General features: G+C 42.4%; 3 protein-coding genes across 5 annotated transcripts; 2 read left to right on the top strand and 1 right to left on the bottom strand.

Annotated features, from left to right (window-relative positions):
* The first annotated feature begins 637 nt into the window (after positions 1-637).
* Positions 638-9,309, top strand: LOC137609419 (suppressor of SWI4 1 homolog). Its single transcript, XM_068336430.1, has 14 exons — positions 638-818; positions 1,001-1,171; positions 1,589-1,690; positions 1,777-1,827; positions 2,001-2,171; positions 2,387-2,463; positions 2,609-2,716; positions 2,797-2,920; positions 3,007-3,085; positions 3,259-3,388; positions 3,473-3,627; positions 3,714-4,088; positions 4,450-4,453; positions 7,735-9,309. Exons 1-14 carry the CDS (start codon positions 804-806, stop codon positions 8,687-8,689), a joined length of 2,517 nt encoding a protein of 838 aa, XP_068192531.1. The 5' UTR covers positions 638-803; the 3' UTR covers positions 8,690-9,309.
* Positions 9,310-9,813: 504 nt separating this feature from the next.
* Positions 9,814-12,654, top strand: eif3g (eukaryotic translation initiation factor 3, subunit G). 2 transcript variants are annotated; one of them, XM_068336988.1, is made up of 10 exons: positions 9,814-9,996; positions 10,081-10,127; positions 10,556-10,644; positions 11,093-11,152; positions 11,247-11,351; positions 11,463-11,658; positions 11,740-11,850; positions 11,951-12,087; positions 12,329-12,435; positions 12,516-12,654. In XM_068336988.1, the coding sequence occupies exons 1-10, from the start codon at positions 9,974-9,976 to the stop codon at positions 12,529-12,531; spliced, it is 891 nt and encodes a 296-aa protein (XP_068193089.1). In that variant the 5' UTR covers positions 9,814-9,973; the 3' UTR covers positions 12,532-12,654. The 2 variants fall into 2 exon arrangements, with proteins under 2 accessions (XP_068193089.1, XP_068193088.1); XM_068336987.1 differs by having other exon boundaries at positions 11,740-11,856.
* Positions 12,655-14,060: 1,406 nt separating this feature from the next.
* Positions 14,061-26,921, bottom strand: dnmt1 (DNA (cytosine-5-)-methyltransferase 1). Of its 2 annotated transcripts, XM_068337352.1 has the most exons (35): positions 26,712-26,921; positions 26,239-26,275; positions 25,571-25,678; positions 25,247-25,484; positions 25,084-25,156; positions 24,896-24,977; positions 24,765-24,805; positions 24,629-24,683; positions 24,455-24,538; positions 24,211-24,320; positions 24,015-24,133; positions 23,793-23,885; positions 23,553-23,704; positions 23,218-23,405; positions 22,750-22,764; positions 21,839-22,022; positions 21,662-21,759; positions 19,845-19,992; positions 19,641-19,756; positions 19,358-19,559; positions 19,151-19,284; positions 18,895-19,074; positions 18,583-18,807; positions 18,312-18,504; positions 17,896-17,986; positions 17,670-17,810; positions 17,306-17,588; positions 17,056-17,197; positions 16,743-16,909; positions 16,483-16,660; positions 15,838-16,033; positions 15,596-15,759; positions 14,756-14,872; positions 14,462-14,555; positions 14,061-14,379 (listed from the first exon to the last, which is right to left on the bottom strand). In XM_068337352.1, exons 1-35 carry the CDS (start codon positions 26,756-26,758, stop codon positions 14,342-14,344), a joined length of 4,533 nt encoding a protein of 1,510 aa, XP_068193453.1. In that variant the 5' UTR covers positions 26,759-26,921; the 3' UTR covers positions 14,061-14,341. The 2 variants fall into 2 exon arrangements, with proteins under 2 accessions (XP_068193453.1, XP_068193454.1); XM_068337353.1 differs by lacking the exon at positions 22,750-22,764.
* Positions 26,922-27,077: the final 156 nt, after the last annotated feature.

The following is a 27,077-nucleotide window of genomic DNA, read 5'->3' as shown; positions in this document are numbered from 1 at the left end:
TAGTGTAGAGAGACAAGATTCTCTCATTGGACAGAGGGCTGTGAGTTTTCTCTTTCTCTTAACAACTCCCTACCTCTGTGATACTGGATTTTCTACTGTCTCTCAGTAAACCAAGTACAGATGTACATTCTGAACAAGGTAAAGCTTTGGTAAACCTATGAGGTAATTGAATAAAATGTTACTAGCTGTTCCCAGCAAAAAAAAAATTAGGCTGAAAACCAGTACAGTAGTCATCTTGCCTTTGCTGTGGCTTTGCCAAATTTCAGGAAAATTTTACCATTTCTTTACCTTCGTACCTCAGGGGTGCAATATGTGTGTATTTATAGAAATTAAAATGGGAGAGTGGTATGATGTCAGAAAGTATGGAATTCAGTTCAATCAGTCATCATCAGTTTATTGTAGGGGAAGACAGAGAGAATAGACAGCAAATAGATAGCATGACATTGGATTTCAGTCATTCAACCCCAAAACGTGAAATATGAACAGCAGGCAAACTGTAAAACTTTAATAACTTGTAGGTAAAATATAATAATCCGCTTGATTGAGAACGGAGTCTTTTCGTCTTTCGTTAAGGCGGACCAGTTTTTCTGGGAACCATTGGAAGACAAGTGAGCAACACGGACACGTTATTTTGTGACACAGCACGGATGAACCATGTGGAAAGTCACGTAGCTCCTGTAGTTTAACTGCGTTGTTGCGTTTTAGCTTTTGATGAAATTATGTAGATATTTTGTCTGACAGTATATGACATAGTAGAAACAATAACTTTAGTCGTTGACTGAAGCCGTTTGCATCCGTTCATCATGGGGAAGTCGAAGGTAAGACAGCGGCCTTTGCTAGCAGCGTTACGGGAAAGTCGGTTTGTTGAAACAACGCTGCTACTCATGAAACCTGTCGTTTATCTCCAGTGTCTGACGTTAACGTACAATAACGCGTTTGGTGTATTGTTCATTTAGCTGTCCTGATCTGATAGTTAATATATGGATTTTCCTGTTTTCAGACAAAGAACCAAAAGAAATCCAGGGCAACCGCCAACCATGTGGCCGAGGAGGCGTATGGCAGCGTCCCGCACTCCTTCGTGTTTCATCGGGGTCAGATTGGGAAGAACGTCGGTCAGCTCGTCCTGGACATGCGGAAAGTCATGGAGCCTTACACTGCAGAGTCTTTGAAGGTTCGTCTGTAATAATCAGCACCAGTTGTCCTCAGTATGTTCTTGCTTCCCGTAAGCAGAAAGGGGTTTCTGATCTCTTTTGGGTGCATTACATTGCATCACTCATCTGTTTGCCCAAAATGGGAGTTACTGATTTCTTATTTCTGGCCAGCTGTGTTACGTGAATCTAATTCTCGGTGAAATGATGATGGTCGGGCTCAAATGATGACACTCTGTGACTTGACTTTTCAGTGATGTATGTTCAAAGTAAACGCACTGATGAGCCCCCACACGACAACCGGATTTACTTCATTAATAGATTTAGACGTTAAAATGACCCACATGACTGTGTTCCACCCTGCAGGTCATTGTTGTGGCCCAAAAGGGCTGTTTTCCACACACTAATGAATGAAACTCTGCTTTTTTTGGGTGGGCCAGATGAGGAAAAAAAATGTGCTGAAAGACTTTGTGGCGATTGCAGGACCACTGGGAGTTTCACACTTCATGATCTTCAGTAAAACTCCCAGCAGTCTCAACATGGTGAGCTCATGTCACACCAGCAGCATCACTTTTTGGGTGTTTTTAATCTATGTTCTCTGTAACATTCATCTAATAATTCTTTTCAGAGACTTGCCCGCCTTCCTAAAGGTCCCATGCTTCATTTCAGAGTCCTAAAGGTAAATATAAAATAAAGCAAGAGTTTTATATTAAGATGGGCTCAGATGATGATGGCATTAAATTTGACTGTCAGTGATTTTTTTAAGTAAACGCACTGATGTGCCCCAACTAAAACATTTTTACAGTTTTCCCCATATTATATCAATTTTTATGAGTCATTGTCTTTTCTCAGTACTGCCTTGTCAAAGATGTGGTGTCATCTTTGAAGAAACACAGGATGCACGAACAACAGTTCACCCATCACCCACTGCTCATCCTCAACAACTTTGGATCTGATGGAATGCACATCAAACTCATGGCTACCATGTTTCAAAACATGTTTCCTTCTATTAACGTGCACAAGGTAATGTGTTTGCAGGGAAACTGTTGCATCATCTCTGCATGACTCAAGATTTTAAAGCCTTTTTGGCGTGATGAGAGTATAGTCTTCTGAGATTGTCTGAAGATTTTTGAAAAAGTAAACGCTTTCTGATTTTGAAATCTTTTGAGCCATCTAGTCGCGTGTACGTTAAACTCTGTGAGCTTTAGAAGAGGAATCAGGACGCTGTTGTCTTACAGGTGAACCTCAACAACATCAAGAGGTGCGTGCTGCTGAATTACAACCCAGCATCCGCCGAAATAGAACTGCGCCATTAGTAAGTAAAAGTTACTCGTCCAACGTTTAATGTGTGACGGTACTCAGCAGAGGGCATCGCAGCTGCAGGCCGCTGTAGCTGATCTTTAATAACAAACTAATGACGATTCCACACTGACCCGTGTCGATGTGTCCCTGCCGTGCAGCAGCCTAAAGGTCGTCCCTGTGGGAATGAGCCGTGGCGTCAAGAAGCTGATGCAGGAGAAGTTCCCGAACATGAACAAGTTGGAGGATATCAGCGAGCTGCTGATGAAGTAGGGTTTTTGTTAAAAGTGCAATTGTAGCTGTAGTAGCATAGCTGTAGTAGCTCATGAAGTGTTTTGTGCCGCCCCAGGGGGGCAAACCTTTCAGAAAGCGAAGCAGAACAAGATGGGGAGCACAACATAACCGAACTGCCACAGGCCTACTCCGGCAGAGGCAACATGGCGTCCCAGCAGAGCGCCGTCCGTCTGACCGAGGTGAGTGTCCTCACAAAGGGATTTTTTGATTTTTTCATGACGATGCACGAATGGCATCTGTATTTTTTCCATTGTATTTACCTCAGATTGGTCCTCGATTAACTCTGCAACTGATGAAGATACAAGAAGGCATGGGAGAGGGAAACATCCTCTATCACGCCGTCAGTGAGTGTCCCTCTGTCGTTTGTTCTGTCCTGCTTCTGGTGTACATGATGAAGAAACAGATCTGAATCAAATGATTACTCTTAAAAGTAAACGCTTACTGATGCATCTAAAAGCTGCATAGTTTGTTATACAGATTGTCTTTTATGGGCAGCTAATGTTTTTATGTTTGCTAGTCTCTAAGACAGAGGAGGAAATCCAGGAAATCCTTGACAGGAAGGAGGCCCAGCTAAAAGAGAAAGTAAGTCGCCGGAAAAAGCAGGAGCAGAATGTTGCTGAGAAGAAAGTGAAACGAGACGAGAACAAGTAAGCTGGTCCCGTGTTTAATTACATGTTTTTACCATGTTTTATTTAGATGGTATGTAAAAGATTTTTACCCCCACATTAAAGGAAAAGAAGCATTGAAGGCATGAAGAAGCTCGCTGGGGCTGAAGAGGACAGCGAGGTGGAGGATCCTGGGTCGCAGCACGAACAGGCAGCCGCCGCTGAATCTGATGATGATGCTGAGTACTACAGACAGGCTGTAGGGCAGGAGCCAGATGAAGGTGAGTCTAACTTGTGTGCTGTATATCCTGAGCTTCATCCTTCTTCTGAGTTTGGTTACTGATCCAGTGCTTTTGTTTTTGTGAAGACATGTTCGTTACCAAGAAGCGAAAGAGTACGGAAAAGACTCATGGACTTGTCAAGAAGAGAAAGGTGTCGCCTGGAAAACCTCCAAAAGCAGACAGAAACACCCAATTGCCGAAGAGAAGAGGCCCAGACAGACGGCAGCACAAAGCAGGGAGAGGACAGAAGAAATTTAAGGAAGACAAGAAACCATTTGGAAAGAAAAAGACATTTGGAGCAAAGAAATCAGGTGATGGCGAGAAGTTTGGTGGGAAGAGGAAATTTGGTGGGAAGAGAGATAAAGAGAAATCGTTCAAGCCTAAAGGTCAGAAAACCAAGCTGGGCTTGAAGAAGAAAGGTGCAGGAGCTAAGCAAGGATTCAAAAAGAGGAAGGGGAAAGGCTGAAGATGAGCTGTCCTCCCTGGACGTGGACAGTGACTGTGTTCTGTTGGACCAGCAGAAGGCAGGAAGCTCCCATCCTCCACTTGAAGAACCCAGGAAGGCTCCATCAAGAGTGATGGGGTTGGCAAAACTGTTTTCCTGAATATCAGCGAAAGGACAAATTTCTATTCTTACACTGTGATTTTAATATTGAAAATGAACTTGTGTATATTAAAAACATTGTCCTCCAAATTTATATGACTTTTTCCCAGCAGTGCAGAGCTGTTCTCCCTTCAACGACTTTGTATGTGAGGATTACATACAAAAAAAAGCTACCAAGTGTCGGTGATAATTTTGTAAAAGCAAATGTTCCTGTCTAGCAAGGTAGGAATTTTTAAAATCTGGAACAAGATCACAGCTCAGATGAGAGAATTAAAAAAATATGCATCAACACGAAAACCTCTTGTCCTCATTCAAACTTAAAAGTAAAGGGACAAAGCTGGTTAATATATCACGGGTATTAGCAGTCTTGAGCTACTAAATTAGTCGTGTGAAATTAAAACCAGAAATATGATAAAAATGCATTACAGAGAAGCTGCCAAGACTTTGCCTCGGGTCAGTTTATCTGTACTGTAATTTATATTTACAATACTCACAAAAATGCATGTCATTTATAAACTATATTGGTGGAAATATTCAAATTCAGACAGCTGATAAACACTTCAAAATGGGGATAAAAACATGGAACATATAATGTTTATAACCAATCCTCGAGGTTGGACGAAGGGAAATTACAAACAGTTTTGGAGAAGTTATAAAGTAAGCCCTGGAAGAAAAGAAACTAGTGTGTATAAATCACAGATACATGGGTAAATATAACAATTAGTAGAACGATAGATTTAAATTAATCATTACAGTCTTGTTTGGGAGAATTATTTTAGAAGTACAGTACACATGTAACATATAATGAATGTAGTTGGTGATAAATAGCCACAAAAGAATTGGATGGGACATGTTTTAAATTCTAATTTAAAACAGTTCTTTATGCTGACAGTCTAATGGACTATAGAAGAAGCTGTTTGGGTGTAATGGGAACAAAACCAGAGAAAAAGGCAAAAATTATACTGATGGGTGATACGAAAGAACATAAATTTAAATGTAATGAACTGTTTTTTTACATTAATATTAATTTTCCACTCAGTCCATTCCCACAAATACAAAAACAGTAGAAGAACAGGAAACGGAAGAACTAAAGTGATAACTTGTAGAGGAAGAAGAACCAACAATCACTCTTTGTCAAAATGAGGCTTCATGATCCCTTCTGGATAAATGTGCTTCATCAACAAGCTTCATTAATTGACCACGTTGGTGCCCTCTAGTGGCAGGATATCTGTACTGCAGCAACACAACAGTCGATGACCCCGGAAAGCAGCGCTTTGAGGTTTCCTGTACTGTATATTTTTTCTGAATAACACTGAATATAATTTTATTTGTTGATCATTTCTTGCTCTCTCGTAGCCACACATTATGGGAAATTGATTAATGATTTTTGATTCTTGCAAGGTTCAATAAAAGCAATAAGATGTAAATTACGATATGTTAATGCATGTATACATAAGATAAACATACATTTTTTTGTTTATGTGCGTGAATTAGATCTGAGGATTAGGACCACTGGAAGAAAACAAGGACTATATTGTGAGATACAAGTCAGAATTTTGAGTAGAACTGACTTTGCGCACACTTGCTCTTTATTCTAATGTCATTCTTTACTCCTGGTCATTGTCACATCATGTTGGGACACTCGTCTCTGTTCCTGTGTAATGTCATCCAGTGGACACGACGGCTGCGTTCGAACAGGCGGACGACGCGTCAGACGGGCGGGGCAGGAAGATTTGAATTCGAGACGTGTTTGGGCTGCGACTGATGGTGAGATTACGAGTACAGGCAGGTAGATGTGTTTAGAGAAGCATCTGCCGGGCGTGGGGGTCGACCTTCCACGGCTCGACCAGCAGCAGCAGTCCGTGGAACGCTTTGGTTTAGGGGGGTCTGCTCCAGCAGGACATTTAACCACATCCACATCATCCTGTTTCTACCGGAGGTCAACACGTCTGCAGGTCTGCTGTTAAACTCTGGGTAACATATTTAGTCATTTGTGTCACCACTTTTTTTTTTCTGAACTGTTTACCACAGGGGTGTCAAACTGATTTTCACCGAGGGCCACATCAGTATCACGGATGCCCTCAAAGGGCCAGATGTAACTTATAAGTGTAACTCGATGTAATGCAAAATAAATATAAATACTTCTAAATGTTAAATAACTCTGAATTTATCACTTATGCAAGTTACAAACATTATAGTTAGACAGAACAACCATGTTTGTTTGTTGTTCTGTTATAACACATCCTTTTTATTTGTCAGGTAATGAAACTGTCTGATCTTTTACGCTCTATAGCGGGCCACATAAAATGATGTTGCGGGCCACATTTGGCCCCCAGGCCATGAGTTTGACACATGTGGTTTACATGCCTTTTAACTTTGCAGCTGAATATCTTTGTCATGAAACCTTGACATGATCTCTGTGTTCTACCCCAATGGGCTCCAGGATGTCTGTTCTGTTATCAGATGACTCACGTCCGTGTTAGCGGACACGGTTAACAAAATTATATATATTATTATGTTATATGTATCTAAAACATTTTTTTCAGTCATGTTCAGATACTTCAGCACTGATGACAGACAGGAACTCTCACTGTGATGCTTAACAAGTCTCAGCCAGTTCCTTTTCTATAGGTAATAACACGAACATGACAGACCATCAGGTCAGGAGAACAAACAGTGATGACAGATTCGGTGCTTTCCATTGCATCATCTTCACCGTTGTGTTGAAAGGACGAGAAAAGATGAGGAGTAAGAGGATCACAAGATGCATTCTTGTTTTCCTCCTCACCCCTCACCTTACCAGGGCCCAGGTGGATGAATGGGTGGATGCTGACATGTTAAGGGCTTTGAGTGATCACCCAGACTAGAAAAGACTTACATAAGCCCATTTACAAACCTAGAACGTTCAGAACTATCACATCGGTTAACCAGTGCACTGATGGATATACAAGTAATGTTAAAAAAGAGAGAAGTCTTCCTTGAAGTGGTCCAAAAATGTAATTATGTAAGGCTTGCACTGGCGCTTTCCACACTCTGAAAAACACACAGTTTTTAGGAATAAGCTGCAGTAGCACCATCGTGCCGATGGGGCCTGCAGACCTAACATGAGCAGCTTTGACTGTTCACAGACAAAACTCTGTAGGCTGTCTTCAAATTTTCACTTCTTCAAATTGTGAAATGTCCCAAATATAGATCAGAAGTGTCTTTCAAGGTTCTGCAAATCCTCAGCGTCTCCTTTGGATCTGCTGCTGCCAGAGTAATGACAGAACAGACTAAGTAACCACAGACAGATAACTGGTATCGCCTCCTTGACAGATACCACACATGAAATCTCCGATCACTTCTCTGCAAATCAACATTTTGGTAAGAGGATTTAAATCTTAACATTTTACTTTTTTATTGTGAAAAAAAATGTCGTAAGAATTAATAATGCATTACATGTGTGTTTGATTAAATGCGGCTTTAATTCAGAGAATGGATTTTTAATGAATAAACATTTACAGGTTTAGGATGATGCACAATTTTTCTGACTGTGAGAGTTTCCAAATGACGCTGCTTCCCTCGGTGTACGGAGTTGAGTTCATCGTGGCCCTGGCAGGAAATGTGTTCGCCCTGTGGCTGCTGGTGGTCAGAGAGAAGAGGAACTGGCACACCGGCGTCATCCTGTCGTGTAACCTGGCCATCAGTGACCTGCTGTACGTCCTGACCCTGCCTTTACTCATCGTCTACTACTCGCAGGGAAAACACTGGATGTTTGGTGACTTTGTTTGCAAAATGGAGAAGTTCCTTTTTACCTGTAACCTTTATGTGAGCATCTTCTTCATCATGGCCATAAGCGTGAACCGATGCGTGGCACTCGCATGTCCCTTCTTTACCCGATCCCATGTAGAGCCTGCCCACGCCAAAGTCTGCAGTGGCATCATCTGGTTTGTAGTCACAGTCATTTCCTGCCCTGTGTTGAAATTTGCATCTGTTTGTGTGTATTATAACAAGACTCTGTGTGTGTCCTTCTGTGACAAGACTGATGAAGGGCCGTACCTCAAGTACAAAATCTTTCTGTCTGTGTTTGGGTGTCTTGTTCCTTTCTTGGTTACTTTCACTTCTTATTGTGTGGTGATTTGGGTAGTGTGGAAAAATACTAATATAACCACACTGGAGAAACGCAAAGTAGCCCTGTTAGTTGCATCAGTGGTTGTGCTTTATGCAATTTCCTTTATTCCATACCACGTGTTTCAGATATACCACTTGTATTTGAAGACCCACGGGAACGAGTCTGTCTGTTGGGTCTACAACATGTACCAGGTGTCCAAGGGGCTGGCAGCTCTGAACATGTGCATCCACCCCATCCTGTACATGGCCGTGTTTGACAGCATCAGAGTGGCTTGTTGTGGGAAGAGCTCAGAGGACAACAGGAGAGACATGGCGAAGAAGGCCTGCACCTCCACAACTGTTCTGTAAACTGTTATTATATGTCGATCGGTATTAAGCAGATTTTAGTCCTACAAACTATTTTACACAGGATATTTAATTTCTTTGTTGTCAACATCTGTGACAAAGATTTATTTGTTGATGGTACGTTCACTTCCTGTCTGTCCTGGTCTGCAGCAAATGAGGGAGGAATGAGACTAGAATTGTTGTTCGATGTCCGCTGACCTTCTGAACGCCAGTGCGGTCGGTGTCTAATCAAGAACACTAAGTCGTCTTCACTGCAACGATTATTCCATATTGAGGATTTTGTCTGTTGCAAGAAAGAAAGTAAAGAAATGCTATTTGTAGAAAGATAATACTTCTGGTCTCCAAAATCACTGATCGAGCAACATGGACTGGTGATGATCTGTGAATTCAGTAGCTGCAAAGTTTACATGAGTATTTCTTTTTATTTAATCTAAAATTATACTTATACCCCATTGCATTTTCAAGCCCAATAACAGTGTTTGGGTGATTAACACATTGGGTTCAGAAATCAAATATCAGATGGAATCTGCTTGGTGAGGTGGTTGTATGAAATGCCATAAGATTTTTTTTTAAAAAAAAAAGCACTCCACACACACAGCATGTCTCTTGAATCCAGACTTTATTTCATTTTAAAATGAAAATGTTGTTATATGTTTTTAGTTCTTTTCTGTCAGCAAATTTTATACATCTAACACATCCATCCATCCATCTTCAACCGCTTCTCCGGGGCCGGGTCACGGGGGCAACAGTCTCAAGAGGGATGCCCATACTTTCCTCTCACCACAGCTCCTCCCGGGGGGAGCCCGAGGCATTCCCAGGCCAGCTGAGAGACATAGTCCCTCCAGCATGTCCTAGGTCTTCCTCGAGGTCTCCTCCCGGTAGGACATGCCGGGAGGAGATGTCCTACCAGGGAGGCGTCCCGGAGGCATCCGGAACAGACGCTCATGTGGGCATCTAACACATATAGGATGAAAATCTATCTGGTAGACTGAAAATCTCCGTTGCCAAATATTGCACTCACTCTATTAATTTTATTTCAGAAAGGAGAAAATAATAACAATGGTGCTATACCATAATTTGTCCTGTTTTCTTTCGTCATATTAAATTTTTGCTCAAAACATGCATGTTTATGCAGTTCTGCCATGACGATATATGACTCTTATTTTGAAATCCAACAGACGTTGTGCTTTTACTGTGAAGTTTACTTTCCGGAAGTCATTCCCCTCGCGGCTTTGAACTCGTCACAGTCTCCACTCAGTGTCGTCCTGAAGCCGTGGTGCCGAGAAGATGCCGTCTATTGACTATGACGAGTGAGTTCTGTTATAAACATTTAATTGCTGTTGTTGGTGGTGTTCAATTGATCTAATATTGTCTATCGATCTATCGCCTTTCAGCTCCAAGCCCAGCTGGGCAGACCAAGTAGAGGAAGAAGGAGATGAAGGTAAATAGCCAGTAGCTAATGGTAGCATTTCTTTGCTAGTTTGGTTTCCCCGCGGAGGAGGCCGGTTAGACGGCTCCACTTCCACGTGTCGGTCGGGCTTCATAGTTCAGAATTGACATACTCTCGACATTTTGGTGATAATATAATATATTAGAATACAGTTATAGAATGGAGATATTTAAAATGATAATTTTGACGATATGTTATCTACATATGCTGAGGCCCGTGGACATTGCTGTACTGTAGAGTTAGCATCCTTAGCAGTAGCACGTTAGCAGCCTGTGGGGTGAGGTAGAGCGTAAGGGTCTGTACATCCAATTTAACACGGTTTAAGACTGATTGTGTAATTGTCAGTGTGTTAGGGGCTGAAATATTATGGGTACGTTTTTATTTTGGACTACTGTACATATTAATTCTTTTCTTGTCAGGTACGCTACCATCCCCGAAGGAATCCATTAAAGGAAATATAAAAACAGTGACAGAATACAAAATAGATGATGACGGAAAGAAATTCAAGGTAATTTGTGTGGTTTTTGTTCTATTTTGCATCTTTAGTTTCTGCATTGGTTTGTCTGATATTCCTATTGCCTGGCAAATACCGTTCTTAAGTCTACATTTTCTATTGCTGTGAGACCAACATATGGCTGTTGCTATTGCATTTAGTTATCTGAATGATAAAGTTCTCAGATGTTACTGTCATTCAGAATCCCAAACCATTTACGATTTGGAGTGTGAAATGGAATAAAATAACAGCAATAGTTCCAACTAGTCACCACCTGGTTACTCTGAACAGCTGAATACCTCATCAGCATTCATAGAGAGGCTTCATTTCATTTCTACATGGTAATCAGTGGTATAGTAGTATTTAAATACAACAGATGTTTGGGCATTTTGAACACAGTAGGTGAAAAGACCTCATTTAAAATGATGTAAAGTTTATTTGCGGCCTTGTCTCTGACCCTTAGATCGTGCGAACCTTCAAGATTGAGACAAGAAAAGCTTCAAAAGCTGTTGCCAGGAGAAAGGTTTGCTTTTTGGCTAAATCAAAGAAGCATTTTTATTTTAATGAGCAGCAGTTCGGTAAACTCTGTTGTCTTTGATTATATCTTTTCATTTCAGAACTGGAAAAAATTTGGTAACTCAGAGTTTGATGCTCCAGGACCAAATGTTGCCACCACCACAGTGAGCGATGATGTCTTCATGACTTTCATCTCCAGCAAAGAGGTGAGCGTTGACATTGAGTTTTACTCATGTGTGCTGCTGCTTATCTGTGCAATACGTATAAACATTCTTTAATGGTGGTATTGACTGTGTACCTCTTTTTAACCCTTGCAGGACCTGAACGCCCAGGACCAGGACGAGGATCCCATGAGCAAACTGAAAGGACAGAAAATAGTGTCTTGTCGTATTTGCAAAGGTGACCACTGGACCACCCGCTGTCCATACAAGGACACCCTGGGACCCATGCAGAAGGAGCTGGCTGAACAGCTTGGGCTGTCCACTGCAGACAAGGAGAAACCTGCTGGCTCTGGTAACATCAGCCCTCCAATCCCATCTTTAGGATTATTAATTTGTCGTAGTCTGATCTTCAACTTTCTTCTCTTTCCACCAGCGGAACCTGAGCCTGCACAGCCTGCACAGAGCAAGACTGGGAAGTACGTACCTCCAAGCTTGAGGGATGGTGGCACGCGTAGAGGGGAGTCCATGCAGCCCAACCGCAGAGGTGGGTGTAAGTGCAAGCTAATCAGATCGTCTCCATTGACATCAATAGGCCGCTGTGAAATCCTTTGCCAGTAAAAGCATTGTATGTTTGTTCCACACAGCTGATGACAACGCCACGATTCGTGTGACCAATCTGTCTGAGGATACCCGTGAGACAGACTTGCAGGAGCTTTTCAGACCCTTTGGCTCCATTTCAAGGATCTACCTGGCCAAGGACAAGAACACCGGGCAGTCAAAGGTCCGTGTCCCGCAAATAATAAAGGAATTAAAAATAAAACGGGAAGGAGGAATTTTTATCAGGGTCTGTGGCTTGTAGACGTCTTTGGAATGGATCCCATGCTTGGAGATTTCTTCAGTTGCAGTTTGCATTTAATAAACAATAGTTATATTTCAGCCAATTTCTAACTGGTTATATTTGTATTTATTGTGTTATATTTGACTGATGTCCACTTGTGTCGTTAAACCTCTGTTTCCTGCAGGGATTTGCCTTCATCAGTTTCCACCGACGGGAGGATGCATCCAGAGCCATCGCTGGAGTGTCAGGATTTGGATATGATCATCTTATTCTCAATGTTGAATGGGCCAAGTAAGTGATTGTCATTTTAATCAGTCAAGTGTCAAAGAATGTCAATTATTGTTTTTAACTTTATCCAACCCTCTTTGCAGGCCATCAAACAACTGAGGAAATCATCAGAATATATTTGAGGCCAGGTTTTGTGGTAAAAGTGGCTGCTATCCAAATAAAAATCATTATGGTCACAAATTTTTTTGGCATTGTTGTCCCCCTAATTTGTGGTTTTATATTTCAAGTCAGTTTATTTCAGAGTGGTTTGTTTACTGAGGCTGTAGGTGTTGGTGCTGGACTGTTGGTCTAAGGTCAGCTTCTTTCTCCTCTTTAGGATTTAGGTCATATAGGCCACTTCAGAATAGTCCAGTGTTTAGCTCTTAGACATCTTGGGGTGTTTTTAACTGTACTTAGTGTTATTACCCTGCTGGAAGACCCATGACCTGCAACTTAAACCAAGGTTTGTGACACTAGGCATCACATTTCTTTCCAGAATGTCTTGATAGTATTACGATTCCATTGAACCTGTACAGATTCAAGACACCCAGATGCAGCAAAGCAGTCCCAGAACATAATGAAGCTCCTCCGTGATTCGCAGTAGGAAGTGTTATTTTCTTAGTGTGAACACAGACCTGATGTGTCTCAACAACAAGCTCTAGTTTTGTCTCAGAACCTTTGTGGCTTGTCAGAATGCTTTGTGGAAAAGTCAAGTCCTCCATCTCCCATGAAGTCCGCTTTGGCTCAAACTGACATAGGGTGTCATCAAACACTGATGTACCTTGACCTTGAGTTGACCATTTCTCTGGAAGTTGTTCTGGTCTGGAAACCATTATTATTATCCATCCAGCGATGGTAGCCAGTCCTGTGGACCTTAAACCTCTGAATGAGACTAATCACAGGGACATCAAGCTGCTGGGAGACTGCCTTACAACCTTTACTTTTAACATGTTTGCCTTTAATTTTCTTTCAACTCTCCTACACTTCCTGTGGTCTATGTTCAGTGTGTTAAACACATCAATAAACAGCACAGGGACTAATTGTCACCGTTAAATCAGACGTAAGACAAGTTTCAGGACAGCAGTGATGTTAATGAGGGGACATTTGGACACTTGTAGGGGTACCATCATTTTTGTTCGGGTCTGTTTCATTAGTTTTTTAAAATGATTGTTGATCCAGTCAAAAGTAATGTTGGAGTTGCAGTAATTTTCAGCAAATTCTTACTTATTACATATTTTCTATCATGTACCGAGGAGTACCAACAATTTTGTACCTGTATATACAATATAAAAAAACAGGATGAATGAATTCCGTTGGATCGTTAACTTTTGGAACAACAGGGATGAAGCACCCGACTCACTAGTTTCTGAACTGTCAGAAGTGAATCCTGTTGGTAAATACCAGCAACAATACACATTAAAGATGGAATAAAAAACTAGCTCTAATAGCCAACGTCTCCTGTGTATATTCATCATCCCACTTCCTGTAGACTTCACGTAAATGTTACTTAAACCCATCAGATGATCACTAGATACAGATTTTATCTCATATCTGGAATTAAACATATCAAAAAGAAGCCCTCTTGCACCCAAACATGCAGTTCTCAAAGAATTTAAAATCGACTTTAGGTTTGTTTTTTTAATATCAGCATTTTTATTTTAACTGTTGAAAACATTAATACGCAACCATTTCATAGGAGCTTTATTTGAAACATTACACATATAAAAACTACATACAATATAACCCACAGCGGGTGACCATTTTCTAACATGATTAAAAGCACATTTAAAAACAAAATAACAGAAGGGCACTGCACAGAATGTCCATAGTGGCCACGTAATGACACAAATGAAAGCCAGCTTCTTTACAGGAATGATTGCCTGACACCAGGATCTGTGGAGTTGATTGCTGCTGTGAGAGAAGCCCCGTTCTAATCAGAGACCTCCATCTTCTCCTGCTTGATATTCTCTGGAGGGGAGAAAGAAACGTGTAAATCTTTCTGCATGTAGAGCAAACATACTTCACATGTGGCATCAGACTGATGTGTCACCTGATGCTTGTTCTTCCTTCATTCTTGCCACAATGCATTTCTTAATCTCCAGCCCGATGGCCCTGGACAGCGGAGGGGGCACGGCATTTCCAACCTGACAGAAACGGGAAGACATCATTCATGTAGACTTCACATCACGTCACTGACCACCATGCAAACATGACTGCATTTGTGGCCCACATCAGTAAATATAACTGCATGATGGACTTTGCTTGCACGCACGACACATTTCTACAGCGTGTGCACCCGTTCATTTTTACTCTCAAGTAAACTTTAAATAGAAGAGGATTTTACCTGTCTATGTTTGTCAAGGATGTTTCCAAAAAAGCGGTAGGTGTCGGGGAATCCCTGAGAGCGCGCACACTCCCTCACGCTGACCACTCTGTGCTGCTCTGGATGCAGAACACGGCCCTGAAATTAAGTTGGACGGAGTTAGATGCTCACATTCTACAGTTCCAGAGGGAATTGATGGTAACAGTTTAGATTGTTCCACATCAAAACCAGGAGACACATGTTTGACAGAATCATCTCCTTACTGAAAACCAATCTGTCAATAACATGTTTATGGCCTGCTGTCCTTAGTTTAGCCCAGTGGTCTCAAACCTTTTATGCTCCACAGACTGATTCAATGTCAGACAGTATTTTCACAGACCGTCAGACTTTTCTTTAATACAGAAGTGTTTTAAACAGAAGACTGTAATAAAGATACAAAAGTGGTTTAATGTCAGTGTGGGGAGGGTTCATAAATGTTTAAATTACTGTAAATAATAAAAATGGTTTGACACTATCGCGGAATTTCATTTTTCACGGGTGGTTCTGAATTCATTAACCGCGAGTAATGAAGGATTACTGTAATGTATTCTGTAATAGTGACTAGAGCGGTCATGTGACCAAGGCAAGCATCGTGACAAGGGTCAAGAGTGACTCATGGACAGATGTGGAGGAGAGAATCCACTCATTTAAAACCAAACATCGTTCAGAATCAGATATTAAACAGAAATAATGTAACTTGTTTTCTTTCTGTATGGCCCGGTACCGACTGACCCACAGACAGGTACCGGTCCACAGCCCGGGTGTTGGGGACCACTGGTTTAGATCATTCTTATGTTGACAGTCTACATATCATTTAATGACCTGCTTGCCCATTGGCTCAGGGTTGGTGACAGTCGTGCTGAAGAAGCCGTCCCACTCCAGCCTGCCGTAGAGTCCCGCCCAGTGATTGTGGCGGTTTCCAGTGTGGGGCAGGCACCACGGGATCAGGGTGTTAAATTGCCGGTCTGCGGGGTCACACGGTTTCCCTAAAACCACAGAAATCATCAAAATTTCTTCCAACTAGAAATAGAGATTCATTGAGAAATCTTCACCTCACTACACACCTCCTGCACAAGTACAAACGCCTCTGAGCGCCCCGGTGCCGCTGCGCCCGTTCTTTTTGTCAGAGTGAGTGTAACGCAGTTTCTTGGTCATTGTTCCGTCTCTCAGTCGAACCTCAAGGTTTGGGAGGTCCCTCCAGTCAGACCCAGGAGCCAAGGGGATGTGACGCATACGACCTTCAACCAGAGCACTCATATCCTGGAAACAAAACGACACGATGGCATTAGAAACACCCTGCATACTACAAAATTAAAACCCACTGGTTATTTGGTTCTATTCTAAGGACCTGGTGATTTAAAGGCCTTTGAATGAGACACTTTTCCTTCTTTTTCTGACACCCAGAAATGTCCAACACAGTGGAAACTAACATAATTAGAAAAAAGCTGGCACGGGTATACCTCTACTTTATAGGATCATTTATTAATGATCCATTCCATCGATGATCCTACAGTAGAGGGACAACTGGAAAATTATCTTTCCATAAAAAACTCCAAATCGAGTATCTACAAAACGCAGCACTACTTACCAAAGTTAAGTTATGTGTGATGTTTGGTGAACATTAGAGTGTAAAGTGGTTTAAATTTGCATTGATCGTGCCCTTTGTGCCCCAAGGCCATACACAAATGTGTGTGTTTGAGTGAGCTCACCTTGCAGATGTGATCTCTGAGGATCGGCTGGTACTGCGTCCCTCTGATCTGCCTCTGAAACCACGACTGAGGCTCCCCGTTGTAGGAAATTTCCAATGAAGAAGCACCATTACGAATCTCTGGCAGGTCAGACATGGTGTCTCTAACAGTGATGGTTCTGTAGATTCCTCCGTTACCTCTGTGTGTGTGTGGGGGGCAAACATTTATGTTGCTTTGCGATATAGATACAAAACAATGACAGTAGGGAATGCTGGCCTCACCTTGTAACGTTACTGACGTATTTCTTTTCATCCACCACCACGTTCAGAGAGCAAGCTCTGGGAGCGAACACGTGCAAAGGCTCGGGGTAGCGAGGCAGCTCCTCTCCAGGAGCGGCGGCCAGGATGATGGCCCTGCGGCGGGTCTGGGCCACACCGTACTGACCGGCCTGGTGAGGAGGGCAGCACAGATAATACAGTCAAAAACACTGGGATGTATGATAGTGGAGGAAGATCCAACCGGGATCCCCAGCCAAAAAAAGTTTTAAAAAATAAGATGCTCCTGGAAACCGTAAAATCACACTGTCAGACCCACCTGAAGGACACCAAAGGTACACTGGTATCCCATTCGCACGAGACAGCGGAGAGTCAGTTTGAGGACCATGGAGCTTTTGAACGAGACAAAGTTCCTCACATTCTCAAGCAGGAAGAATTTAGGTCTGTAGTAATCACAGTAGCTGCAAGGAAAGAAAAGGGATTTCAGATGTGCAGCTAAACAGGTTAAGTCTCTACTGTCTCTAATTAAAATAACTACCTAAGGGCTCAAGATGTTAATTTGCACTGACCTTAAATACGAGACCACGAGTGAGTTCTTAAATGCGGAATAAGTACGAGAGTTGAAGCGGTTCATTCCGCTGAACCCTTGGCAGGGAGGTCCTCCACACAGCATCTCCACGTCTCCTTTCTGAGGCAGCTTCTGGCCGAGGGAATTGGTCTTCTCTCCGGACATGACCAGCTTCAGCAAGATGTTACAGTCCTCAGTGAACACTGTGCTGCCAGGGTTGTTGAGCCTGAAGGCCTGTGCTGCAGGCTCCCACATCTCGATGGCCCAGAGAGTCTCAGAGGTACCTAAAGGAGTCATTTCATCAGGATTAAGGGGGAAATGAAACCTGCAGTCGTCCAGAGAATCTGAGAAGTGGAGGCATTTACCAGCCTGATGGAAGCCTTCAGACAGTCCACCACAGCCAGAAAACACATCCAGGGTGCGATACTTGGGTGCTTTAAGTGTCTGGGATTCGTTCTGCAAGTCCTGGGGTTCCTGTGCAGGGGATGACTTTCCTTTTCCTTTCCCTTCAGACGAGGAGAGAGTGATTAGGAATTCAGTGAGGCTAAAACCAGTGGAGATTAAAGGAGCTTTAAATCTGCAATCTGTCACCTTTTCCTTTGCCCTTTCCTTTGCCTTTATGAACAGCTGAGCGAGCGTGATTTGGTGGGTCTTCAAAGCTTTTTGATTTTGCATTATAGGCCTGTGATGGAAATATACATTTACAAATTAAACGTTTGCTCAATACAGGAATAATGTGTCTTATTTTCCAACAGTCTTTCCACTTTGGGTCAACATTCAATCTTTGGTTGAATATGATCACTTTAAATTTCAGCACAGACCCTTTGAGCATATATCCAGAACCAACGCAGTGCTGAATGCATTTCAAAGCTTTAAGTAGCTTCTGATACGCTCTTCTTCATGTCGAGGTTTAAATCAAAGTCAATCTTCTAGCAGTGATGGAGATATTTAAAGATTGGCCTCTTTGCTGATCAGTTACCGTATTTAAAAAGTATTGACAACTATACCTCGAGGAAATAGAAGCGGTCGGGCCCACTGCTGGAATAGTCCTGGACGGATTCATTCAAGTCCTCTGCATATTCCACCTGACATCGCCCAAGTGTTTCGTTCATGGCGACAGTCACTTCCTCGTCGCTCCAGTACAGCTGATTGATGTCTGTGTGGTAACTAGCTTTGACACCTTTGTGTGTGTTCTCAGGCCTGGTTGATGAGACAAGTCTGTTGAGTTCAAACTAGAAATCTCTTTCTGAACACCTTTTGATACCAACAAATCTTTACCTGTAGAACTTATAGAGACGCAGTTTGACCTCGGACGTGTCGGCTTTCCCGTTGCTACGCTTGTGACAGAAGATCTCCTTGATACGGCCGATGCGGAAAGGCTCCGGAGCGTCCAGGTTTGAGCCCTTGATGTAGTCTGAGGACTTCCTGTAATATTCTGGATACAGGTCTTCATCCACATCATCTTTCTTATGGGACCGTTTCTGTGGACTAGCTGGTTTCACACTGGAAGCCAGGAAGAAGACAGCGAGTCAGTGATTTCTGTTTTTCCATAGACAAGTTTGAGTAAATTCCACCTTTCACTTCCCTCACCTGAAATTGAACGCCTCTGGAGGCAGGTAGACGCTGTCTCCCACCTTGAACTGCTCCCCCTTGAAGCAAGCCACAGCATACAGAACCTTGGAGTCGTTCTCTCTGTCCACTAGGGGTTCCATCACATGAGGCGTTTCCTGTTCCTTCTTTTCATTAGTCCTGATGCAGCTGCCACAAAACCTGATTTGGAAGTCCACACAGTTAAAAAACGAAAGGTCAAACAAGCAGGACAGATTACTGTGTGAAAGGTGCTTACTTGAACTCGCAGTCTTCGGATATAGTGGTCTTGGGGGGCGACTCAAAGCGGGCGATGTCCGTGTCGTACCAGAACTGATAGAAGAAACTCTTCCCATCGTCTTCAATCACCTTAATGTCAACATCCATGCCCCCCTGAAGCACAAAAGTCACCAAGGATTCAAGAAAACCTCCTTTAGAAACGTAACCTGCTGTGTTGTTCACTGACCTCCATAAACCAGTTGTTGGACGGAGCTTTGTAGGTGACGTTGACTTTTCCCTGCACATAATTGAGCTGCATGTCTTCGCACTCGTCCACAAGGACGAGCTCGAGTGGATCGGAACACTCCCCCAGCACCGTGTGAATGCCACGGAGGAACCAGTGGGCGTGGAACATCTTCCCGTGGCCGTCCTCCCAAAGTGAAGTAATTCTGAGAGAGAGCGCATTATGACATTTATGCCAACTGGTGCGCACAAATGTCGCCTGAGAGTCGAAAAAAATAAATACACACCTTGCCAGATACAGAGGGATCGATGGATCCTCTGAGGAAACGGAGACACAGTCCCCCACCTCCAGAACTTCATCATTCAGAGAGACTTTGCTGTAGTACTGCCTTTTGCCCTCAGCCTAGCGAGGGTTTGAAAGAAAACGTTGCTCATCACACACATTCTGCTGAACCCTCACCTACAAAAGCTGAAAGTATAAAAACAAATACCTGAACAGATTCTCCGATCCACGTCAGCTTGCACTGGGTCTGCTTCTTCCTCTTAGCGTGCGAAACCTTTTTGGCCTTCTCCACTTGAACGTCATCCTCTTCTACGTTTTCATCATCTTCAGCCTCCTTTACTGCAAGATTTGGGCATCTAAAGATCACACAAGGGATTACCTCAGACTATTTACCAAACCCTGAGGACTGTTCAGTCACATGCACTCGTCATGTTAGTATTTTCTTATGTTATATGGGACATATTATGCTTTCTTTAATTCATGTCATTCAGCTGCCAGATGTCCACCTACACTGCGTTTGAAATGTCTTGCCCCAAGAAACGCTCCATGTTAATGGCCGTGGCTCCGGGCTCCCTCCATCACCACCCACCCCCCTGAGGTTCCTCTATCAACACCTCCCTCCCGCTTGCATTCACGTGCGTTTTGTTTACATGCACCACATGAACACGTGAGCCCCCGCTATGATCATACACTGTTTAAAACTTAAACTCTCAGCAACTTTGTTACGACGTACTGTATTTCACTCTTTGGCGTTCCTTGTTTTCCATGATATAACTTGATTTTAAGCATGGATCTGCTTTCTCAGTCTGCTGAACGTAACTCGTGTCTCATTGTGTAAATGGGACAAGACCGGCCACACAATGTTAGCACATGGAATAGAAATCAGTGGAGACGAGAGATGTTACGAGTAAGATGTAATAATGTTTTGCGAATGAGAGATTGCGTGCTAGCAACACCAGGGAGCAAAGCTAACGCAGACTAATGAAAATTAAGAGAAAGTATATTGAACTTTTGGCTGTTCCCTATTTTCTCTCCGTCCACTAACCTATGTCGCAGTGACAAGGAGGATGAAAAGTTTCAATATAGCACTTTAGTCATATTCATAACCAACTAAATAATATAAAAATGTGCTTGCTCTGTGTGTGTGTGTGTGTGTGTGTGTGTGTACACTTTGTTTCTCACAAAGCTGGGAATGAGTGATGAATTTCACATGTAGGGTTTAGGTCAGATGAACGTAATCCTTGACTGGTGACAGTGAATATTTATTAGGCTGTAATAGAAATTCACTATTACAGCCTAATAGTGAATAACTGAGGCTGTTTGTTAATGAGCGTCGTCGTCGCTTTGGATACAAGCAGCTCTCAGATCACTTAGAAGAACAAAAGCTGCTTTTATTCATCAAAAAACAGACAATAGTTCTGAATTAGTAATTAATGTGTAACTGGTTATGTATTTACTATGACGCTGGGGATAGCATTACATGGACAAACACACACACCTGACTGAAGCTGAGCTAACTAGTTAACCAAATGCTAGCTGACTTCAACAGCTTATGAGGACCTTTCAGTGTGTAGCTCTGAGCCAGGTCATTACCACACACTGCTACTGTAGCCTGAACGAACTCCCCCTCGGGAATGATCACGGCCATATCCGGGTGGACAATCAAATATGACTCAGGATAGCTCAATTTCTCTATCAATCACCCCAGAGATGATGTAAGGTTCGACGTTGTGGTCAATCCTATTGTTTCTGATTCTGTCCAGCCACGAATCAAAAGGATGCCAAATATCTTTTGATGCAGGAAGAGTCCCCCCCCCCCCGATTCTAGGATTTGGTCGGGTTAGGGAGGACCACTACGTATATGTAGAGACCTGAAAAAATGTGTTTTTCATAATAGGACCCCTTTAAAAGTTTATTTAGAAGATGCAGGCGGTCATAAAACACCAATCATGAGTCAGAGGATTGAGATGACAAACCCATCGAGAACAAAACAGGAGGAAGAAAAATAAAATGTATTATTCTCACCGTCTTTGCTTACACGCCTGCTTGCTTTTGCCACTTCCTCCAAATTTGATCATATCTTTGCAAGCGGCACACTTTCCACAATCAGGGGATTGACAAACCTGAAGAAGGTGCATGAATTTCAGCAGTGGAAACAAACACACATGTTGCATTAGGGGTTTGACTTTCGTGACCACTCACCTCACAGACCCCACAGCGGTGTCTTTTGACCCCGGTGCTCTCTTTATCATTCTGCTCTATCTGATCAGAGAAGAAGGTATCAAAGATCTGATACACCAACTTGGTCGTGGTCGCTTTAGTCGGTCCTTTACTGTCCTTCTCGATCTTCGTCGGGTGACGAATGGCCTGCCGTCGAGCAGCTCTCCTGTCAAAGAAATAAAGTTCACGTTCAGAGGAGATCCATACTTCCTAGCATAAATACAGAAGTATGTGGTGAAATGGTGTTATGAAGGCCCTGGCCATCAACACACACAGCGTAAGGCCATGCAATATGAGAAGAAATAAAAGCAAACAAAAACAAACACAATTAGGGTGTATAATGGAGAGTCATCATTGGATGCAAGCAACCAGTTACGTATGTCCAATGTTCTAGGGAGCGCAGTTAGCTCTGCTCCCGTCTGGTAGCCAAAGTGTGAGCTTGAGTTGAATTGAAACATTAAGAATCGTGAGACTTAAGGTTTTTCTAAAGTCTGACTTCAGTTTTTAATTTAATAAATTTTTTTAGTTTAGTTTTAGTTTAGAAGTTTAACTTCAAGAAATTTTGCTTATTTGAATTATAATTAAATTTCAAGACCAAGTTGACCGAATGAAGTTGCTGAGATGAGTCATCATGTGCAAACACTTCAAAACACAAATACTCTTGAGTTTCTTTGACTGGTTTTCCTGAATCCTACCCGATATTCTTTAAATTCATTTTCAAGTGTGATCACTCATGAACACTGGCCCACAAAAAAACACGGAAAGCCAAATAGAAAAGAACTACAAATCAAGTGTGAACTTTGGTATAATCGTTTTCTACACAACTTTCAAACGCTTGACACTAACACACCACCATACAAGCTACAGATGCATTCACAACAAGATCCACCTACCAGTACAGCAGCATGCTGCGTTAGGAAGTGTCAAAGGAATGTTAGACATTAGGGAGAATAAGGAGCGACAAGCACAAATACAATGAGCAAAATAAAGAAATAAAATAAACAACAAAAACATCAAAATCTGAACATTTGTGTTGCAAAGGGGTCATTGCTAGAAAACGTGGACAGCACTGAAGATGCAACGTACACACTGCTCACGTTCCATCTACACATCCTACTTGTAGGTTGCATTAATTCAGTTTCAGGTATTTAAAGACGTGCTGCAAACTCTGAAGGGACGAGAGTCGTCACAACACAAAAACGCACATCCTCCTCCTCCTGTTCTGTGTTGATTCATGGAAAGAAGCTGTGTGACGTTTATGCAATTCCATGCCAGTGTTTCAAGAATCTTTGAATACTTCAGCTGCGATCGCGCCGCGATAAGACCGACCCGTATCACAACCAGCATTCGGTCGTACGTACCTCTTCCCAAGAGTGACCCCTGCCAGCTTTATCAGGTCCCTCATGCAGGGGGTTACAATGATAGGCTGCTCGTCAGAGTCGCCGGCCTCATCGTAACTCTCTACCTGTTCCACCACAAACTGGGCGTGGCGCAGGAGCGTGTCCTCAGTGAAGCAGTTGAAATTCAGCCCTGCAGGCGGCACGGTTGTCTGGGGGGGCAAACGTTAGACACTCTCTAAACAGTAAGAGATTTACTCAAAACTGACTGTGAAAGTTGAGTACTAAACTGTTTGTTATTACTGAGGCCATTCAGGCACCATTCACGCTGACATTCCATCTCTGTTTAAAGTCCTAACCTCAATCTTGTTGAGAAGGTCCTCATAAGTAGCATCACGATTCTTCTGGAGGAATTCCACCACAATCTTGCTCATGTAGATCTTCTCCTGCATCAGCGCAAAGATGGGTGCATACTCCTCACTCGGCTGCATCAGGATGTAGTCAGCGAAAGCTACAACATGACGATGGACATCCATCGTTAAAGCACCATGCTCGGTTAAAGACATTTAAATCCAAAGAAGAATAACTACATTTACTACCTGTGGTAAATCCTATTAAAGCCTTTTCTCCGCCATCAAAACCAGTGATCCACCAGGCATTGATTGGTCCAAGCTTTTTGGCAGGAACACCGCCTGATGAAACCACACGCACACACAGAAAAAAAGCTGTTTGTATGAGTGGCGAAGAAATCAGTTTTCCACAAAATTACAAATGACATCAAGCTTCCTTTCTTCTTTTTTTGAAAGTGTGGGATTTCATACCGTCCAAACAGGGGCTGTCATCATAAATGGGTTTGACAACACAGCTAAAGTGGAGCTCCACGTTCTTCTCAATCAGTCCAGAATCAAAAGGACAGAGGTGGCCGCGCTTGTCATAAACACTGCCAGACAGAACAGTTAGTACTATCAGTCACAAACACCACAAGCAAGACTGTTGTGAACCAAAGGAATCCCTCACCTGAAGTTTGTAATCTTGTGTTGCGGCAAATCCTCGTAGCTCTCAAATCCGTCCTCGTTTGAGTCAAACAGAGAGAGGCGCTCATCCGTCAACATTTCTGGCTCATCCAGCTGAAGATAACAGCAGACAAGTTTCCAGTTCACAAAAATAAAACAACACAAAAATAAAGTTATACAGAATGCAAAATCCATTCAAAATATCAAGTTCAAAGAATAACACGGATAAATGCTATCAACAGCCTCACCGCATTATCAGGATCCCCCTGAAAAAACTTAAGATCAGTGTCATCCAAGTATTGTCGACAATCTTGACATTTGAGGGGTGGTGTCTAAAAAAAAAAAAAAAAAGAATTTGAGTCACTACAAAACATGAATAATTTTTTTAAAAGAAAAAAAATCATACAATTCATTCTTCAAACCTTTGCAGCAGATGTTGGTTTAGTAATCTCACTCTTCACTTCTTCTGGGGGAGAACTGTATGAACACAACAATATGTACGTTCACTCTTGTGTGACCTCAATCAACGACATTACACTTCTTTTTCAAAATACTTACATTTCATCTGAGTCCACTTTGAGACGCTTCTCTTCCCGAAACTACAACAGAGTTCAAAGCATCAGTAGTGTTATATGTTGAAAACTGCACAAACAAAATTAACATGTAAATCAAGCATAAAACTGCTTCACCTCTTCAACATCTTCCTCTTTCTTCAGTTCATTTTGTCTGTTTGTAGTTTCTCCATTCGAATCTTCAGACTTACGCTTTTGACTACAAGACACATTTACATTTAAAACAATACAGTTCTTAATAAAGTGAACTTCTATTTGCTCAAAAAGACTAAGAAAAAGGCACAAGACAAAGTCATTGTACGCACACTTTTGAGAACATTGACATGATGGTTGGCTGCTTCCCATTGTTTCTTGTAACCCTGGCGCTGGCTGGAGACTCTATAAAGACGAAGCAAAATTTGGGTTTTCTATACCAATTTTTATTTTCAGTGACATTTCTAACTTTCATGAAGGAAGTCTCAAACTTACTTTTCATGTCAGAGTTCACCTTGCTCCTGCGCCCACCTTTCTCTTTGGGTGCCGTTGGTGACTTGGCAGCCTCCTCTTCCTCCATTACATCCATGTTCGCATCTTCGCTGTTTTCCTTGTGGGAACCATTTGTTAAACCATTTGCCGTTCCATTCTGCTCCGTGCCATCGACATGAGAGCCATTTTCAAGATGAAGCTCTTTCCCCAGCAAAGTCTTGACTTTAGAGATGTAGACCTCCTGAAGATGGTGCACAGCCAACATTATGTATCAAAGGGTCGGTAAAAAGAGAATCGGAAATCATTCTAATATTGTAAATCACAAACCATGGAGATCTCTGAACTTGTCATCTTCTCCTTCAGACTGGTAAGCTGGTCCTGTGTGTCAACATGCAGGAATTCCTGCACCAGCTTCAGCTTCTCTTTGACGTGATCCTGAAACAAGAATTTCGGACAAAATGTCAGAAGTCAGCTTTAGTTAAGTTTATTTACAGTACATAGCAAGTTGAGAATTAAATCCCCCACAATATTAAAACTTTGACACTATTACTAAAATAATATAAGGTTATTTGCTGCCATAAGACACTTTAAAGTTGATGTTTCAGATTTGTTTTTCTCATGCAGGATTGAGACGATAGAACATGTTTGATGATATGTTACAAATAATCAAACATACTCCATTTGTTGAGGAATACAAACGAGAATATTTTCACACTTTACAGAATAATTTGAAATCTAAATAACAAAAATCACTTCCACTGTAATAAAATTCTGCTCTCTGGTTGGAGCCTTGTTTCATTTTATTTAGAATCATTTCATTCAGCACTAATACAAAGTGAAATCCATATGACTTGAAGTGCTTGTCTTTACAGTATATGAACCTAGAACAATGATTCATACGAGCCTCAAAACAACAGGAATAACCCTGATTGAGGTTCCATGCATGCGTTAATGTGCAACACACACACACACACACACACACACACATCACCCACCTCGTCAGAAACTCCATCCTCATCCAGCATCTGCAGCCTGTGAACAACAGACATGTCAATACGATGCAACGACAATGTTAAGTGTGACAGAGTGCAGCCAACGTGTGAGCTGGTGTCTCGCCGCAGCTCGTCAGCCACCATTGAAACTGTTGTGTTGGCGAGCAAACCTGAGAAAAACTTCCTGAGTGGCGCCAAATCCTACACGTTGCCTCATCCATTGACAGACTGGGATGCTAACTGGCTAACGTCTACAGGGGCTAACATGGTATCAGCCTTGAATGTCGTGTGGCAACAAGCTAACGCTAGTTGAAGCTGGTAGTAAAAGCAAAGCATACTGTTTGTTCCTACTAATGAAAATCAGGGAAAGGCGAAAGCATCGAATGGTTTGATTGTTGCTGTGACGTATGAACTAAAACAAGACGTTTGCATGCTACATCATGATGATATTAGCCTTCACGTTCATGCTGTCTTACCTTTTCCTGACATCCTCTGGCAGACACAGGGAAGTCCTGGATGGCATGACCAACAGCTAGCTAAACGTGTAAGACCAAAAGAAAGAAACGCGTTAAGATCCGTTAAAACAATGTCTGAGCCCGGCGCTAACATCCACGGGACGTCTCCACTGTGACTGCCTATTGTGAGCTTCTGCCTGCAATGGATGCTATAGGCGAGTCGGGCGCGCGGGCCGTCTTTTCGCGCGGAAACCCGGGCGTTGTGGAATGTACCACTGCGATGATCTGTAGGGGAAACAGTCCAAAATGGGAGCTAGTGTAGTCCAGATAAATGCAACGTTTGAATGCAAAACAGATTTTTTTTTTGTATGTATAAATTATAAACGA

Source organism: Antennarius striatus, chromosome 16 (genome assembly GCF_040054535.1).
Source record: "Antennarius striatus isolate MH-2024 chromosome 16, ASM4005453v1, whole genome shotgun sequence".
NCBI classification, from domain to species: domain Eukaryota; kingdom Metazoa; phylum Chordata; class Actinopteri; order Lophiiformes; family Antennariidae; genus Antennarius; species Antennarius striatus.
Note: the sequence above shows the minus strand (reverse complement) of the source record. Positions and strands in the feature narration are given on the sequence as shown.

Excerpts from the sequence above, each read along its gene's own strand:
- LOC137609419 (XM_068336430.1), top strand. Across the intron at positions 1,172-1,588 it reads ACACTGCAGAGTCTTTGAAG|ATGAGGAAAAAAAATGTGCT; the intron begins GTTCGTCTGTAA and ends TGGGTGGGCCAG. Across the intron at positions 2,172-2,386 it reads CTTCTATTAACGTGCACAAG|GTGAACCTCAACAACATCAA; the intron begins GTAATGTGTTTG and ends GTTGTCTTACAG.
- dnmt1 (XM_068337352.1), bottom strand. The coding sequence starts at position 26,758 with ATGCCATCCAGGACTTCCCTGTGTCTGCCAGAGGATGTCAGGAAAAG. Across the intron at positions 23,705-23,792 it reads TTTAATAGGATTTACCACAG|CTTTCGCTGACTACATCCTG; the intron begins GTAGTAAATGTA and ends GTCATGTTGTAG. Across the intron at positions 14,873-15,595 it reads CTGAGCCAATGGGCAAGCAG|GGCCGTGTTCTGCATCCAGA; the intron begins GTCATTAAATGA and ends ACTTAATTTCAG.
- eif3g (XM_068336987.1), top strand. The coding sequence starts at position 9,974 with ATGCCGTCTATTGACTATGACGA. Across the intron at positions 10,128-10,555 it reads AGAGGAAGAAGGAGATGAAG|GTACGCTACCATCCCCGAAG; the intron begins GTAAATAGCCAG and ends TTTTCTTGTCAG. Across the intron at positions 11,352-11,462 it reads CTTTCATCTCCAGCAAAGAG|GACCTGAACGCCCAGGACCA; the intron begins GTGAGCGTTGAC and ends TAACCCTTGCAG.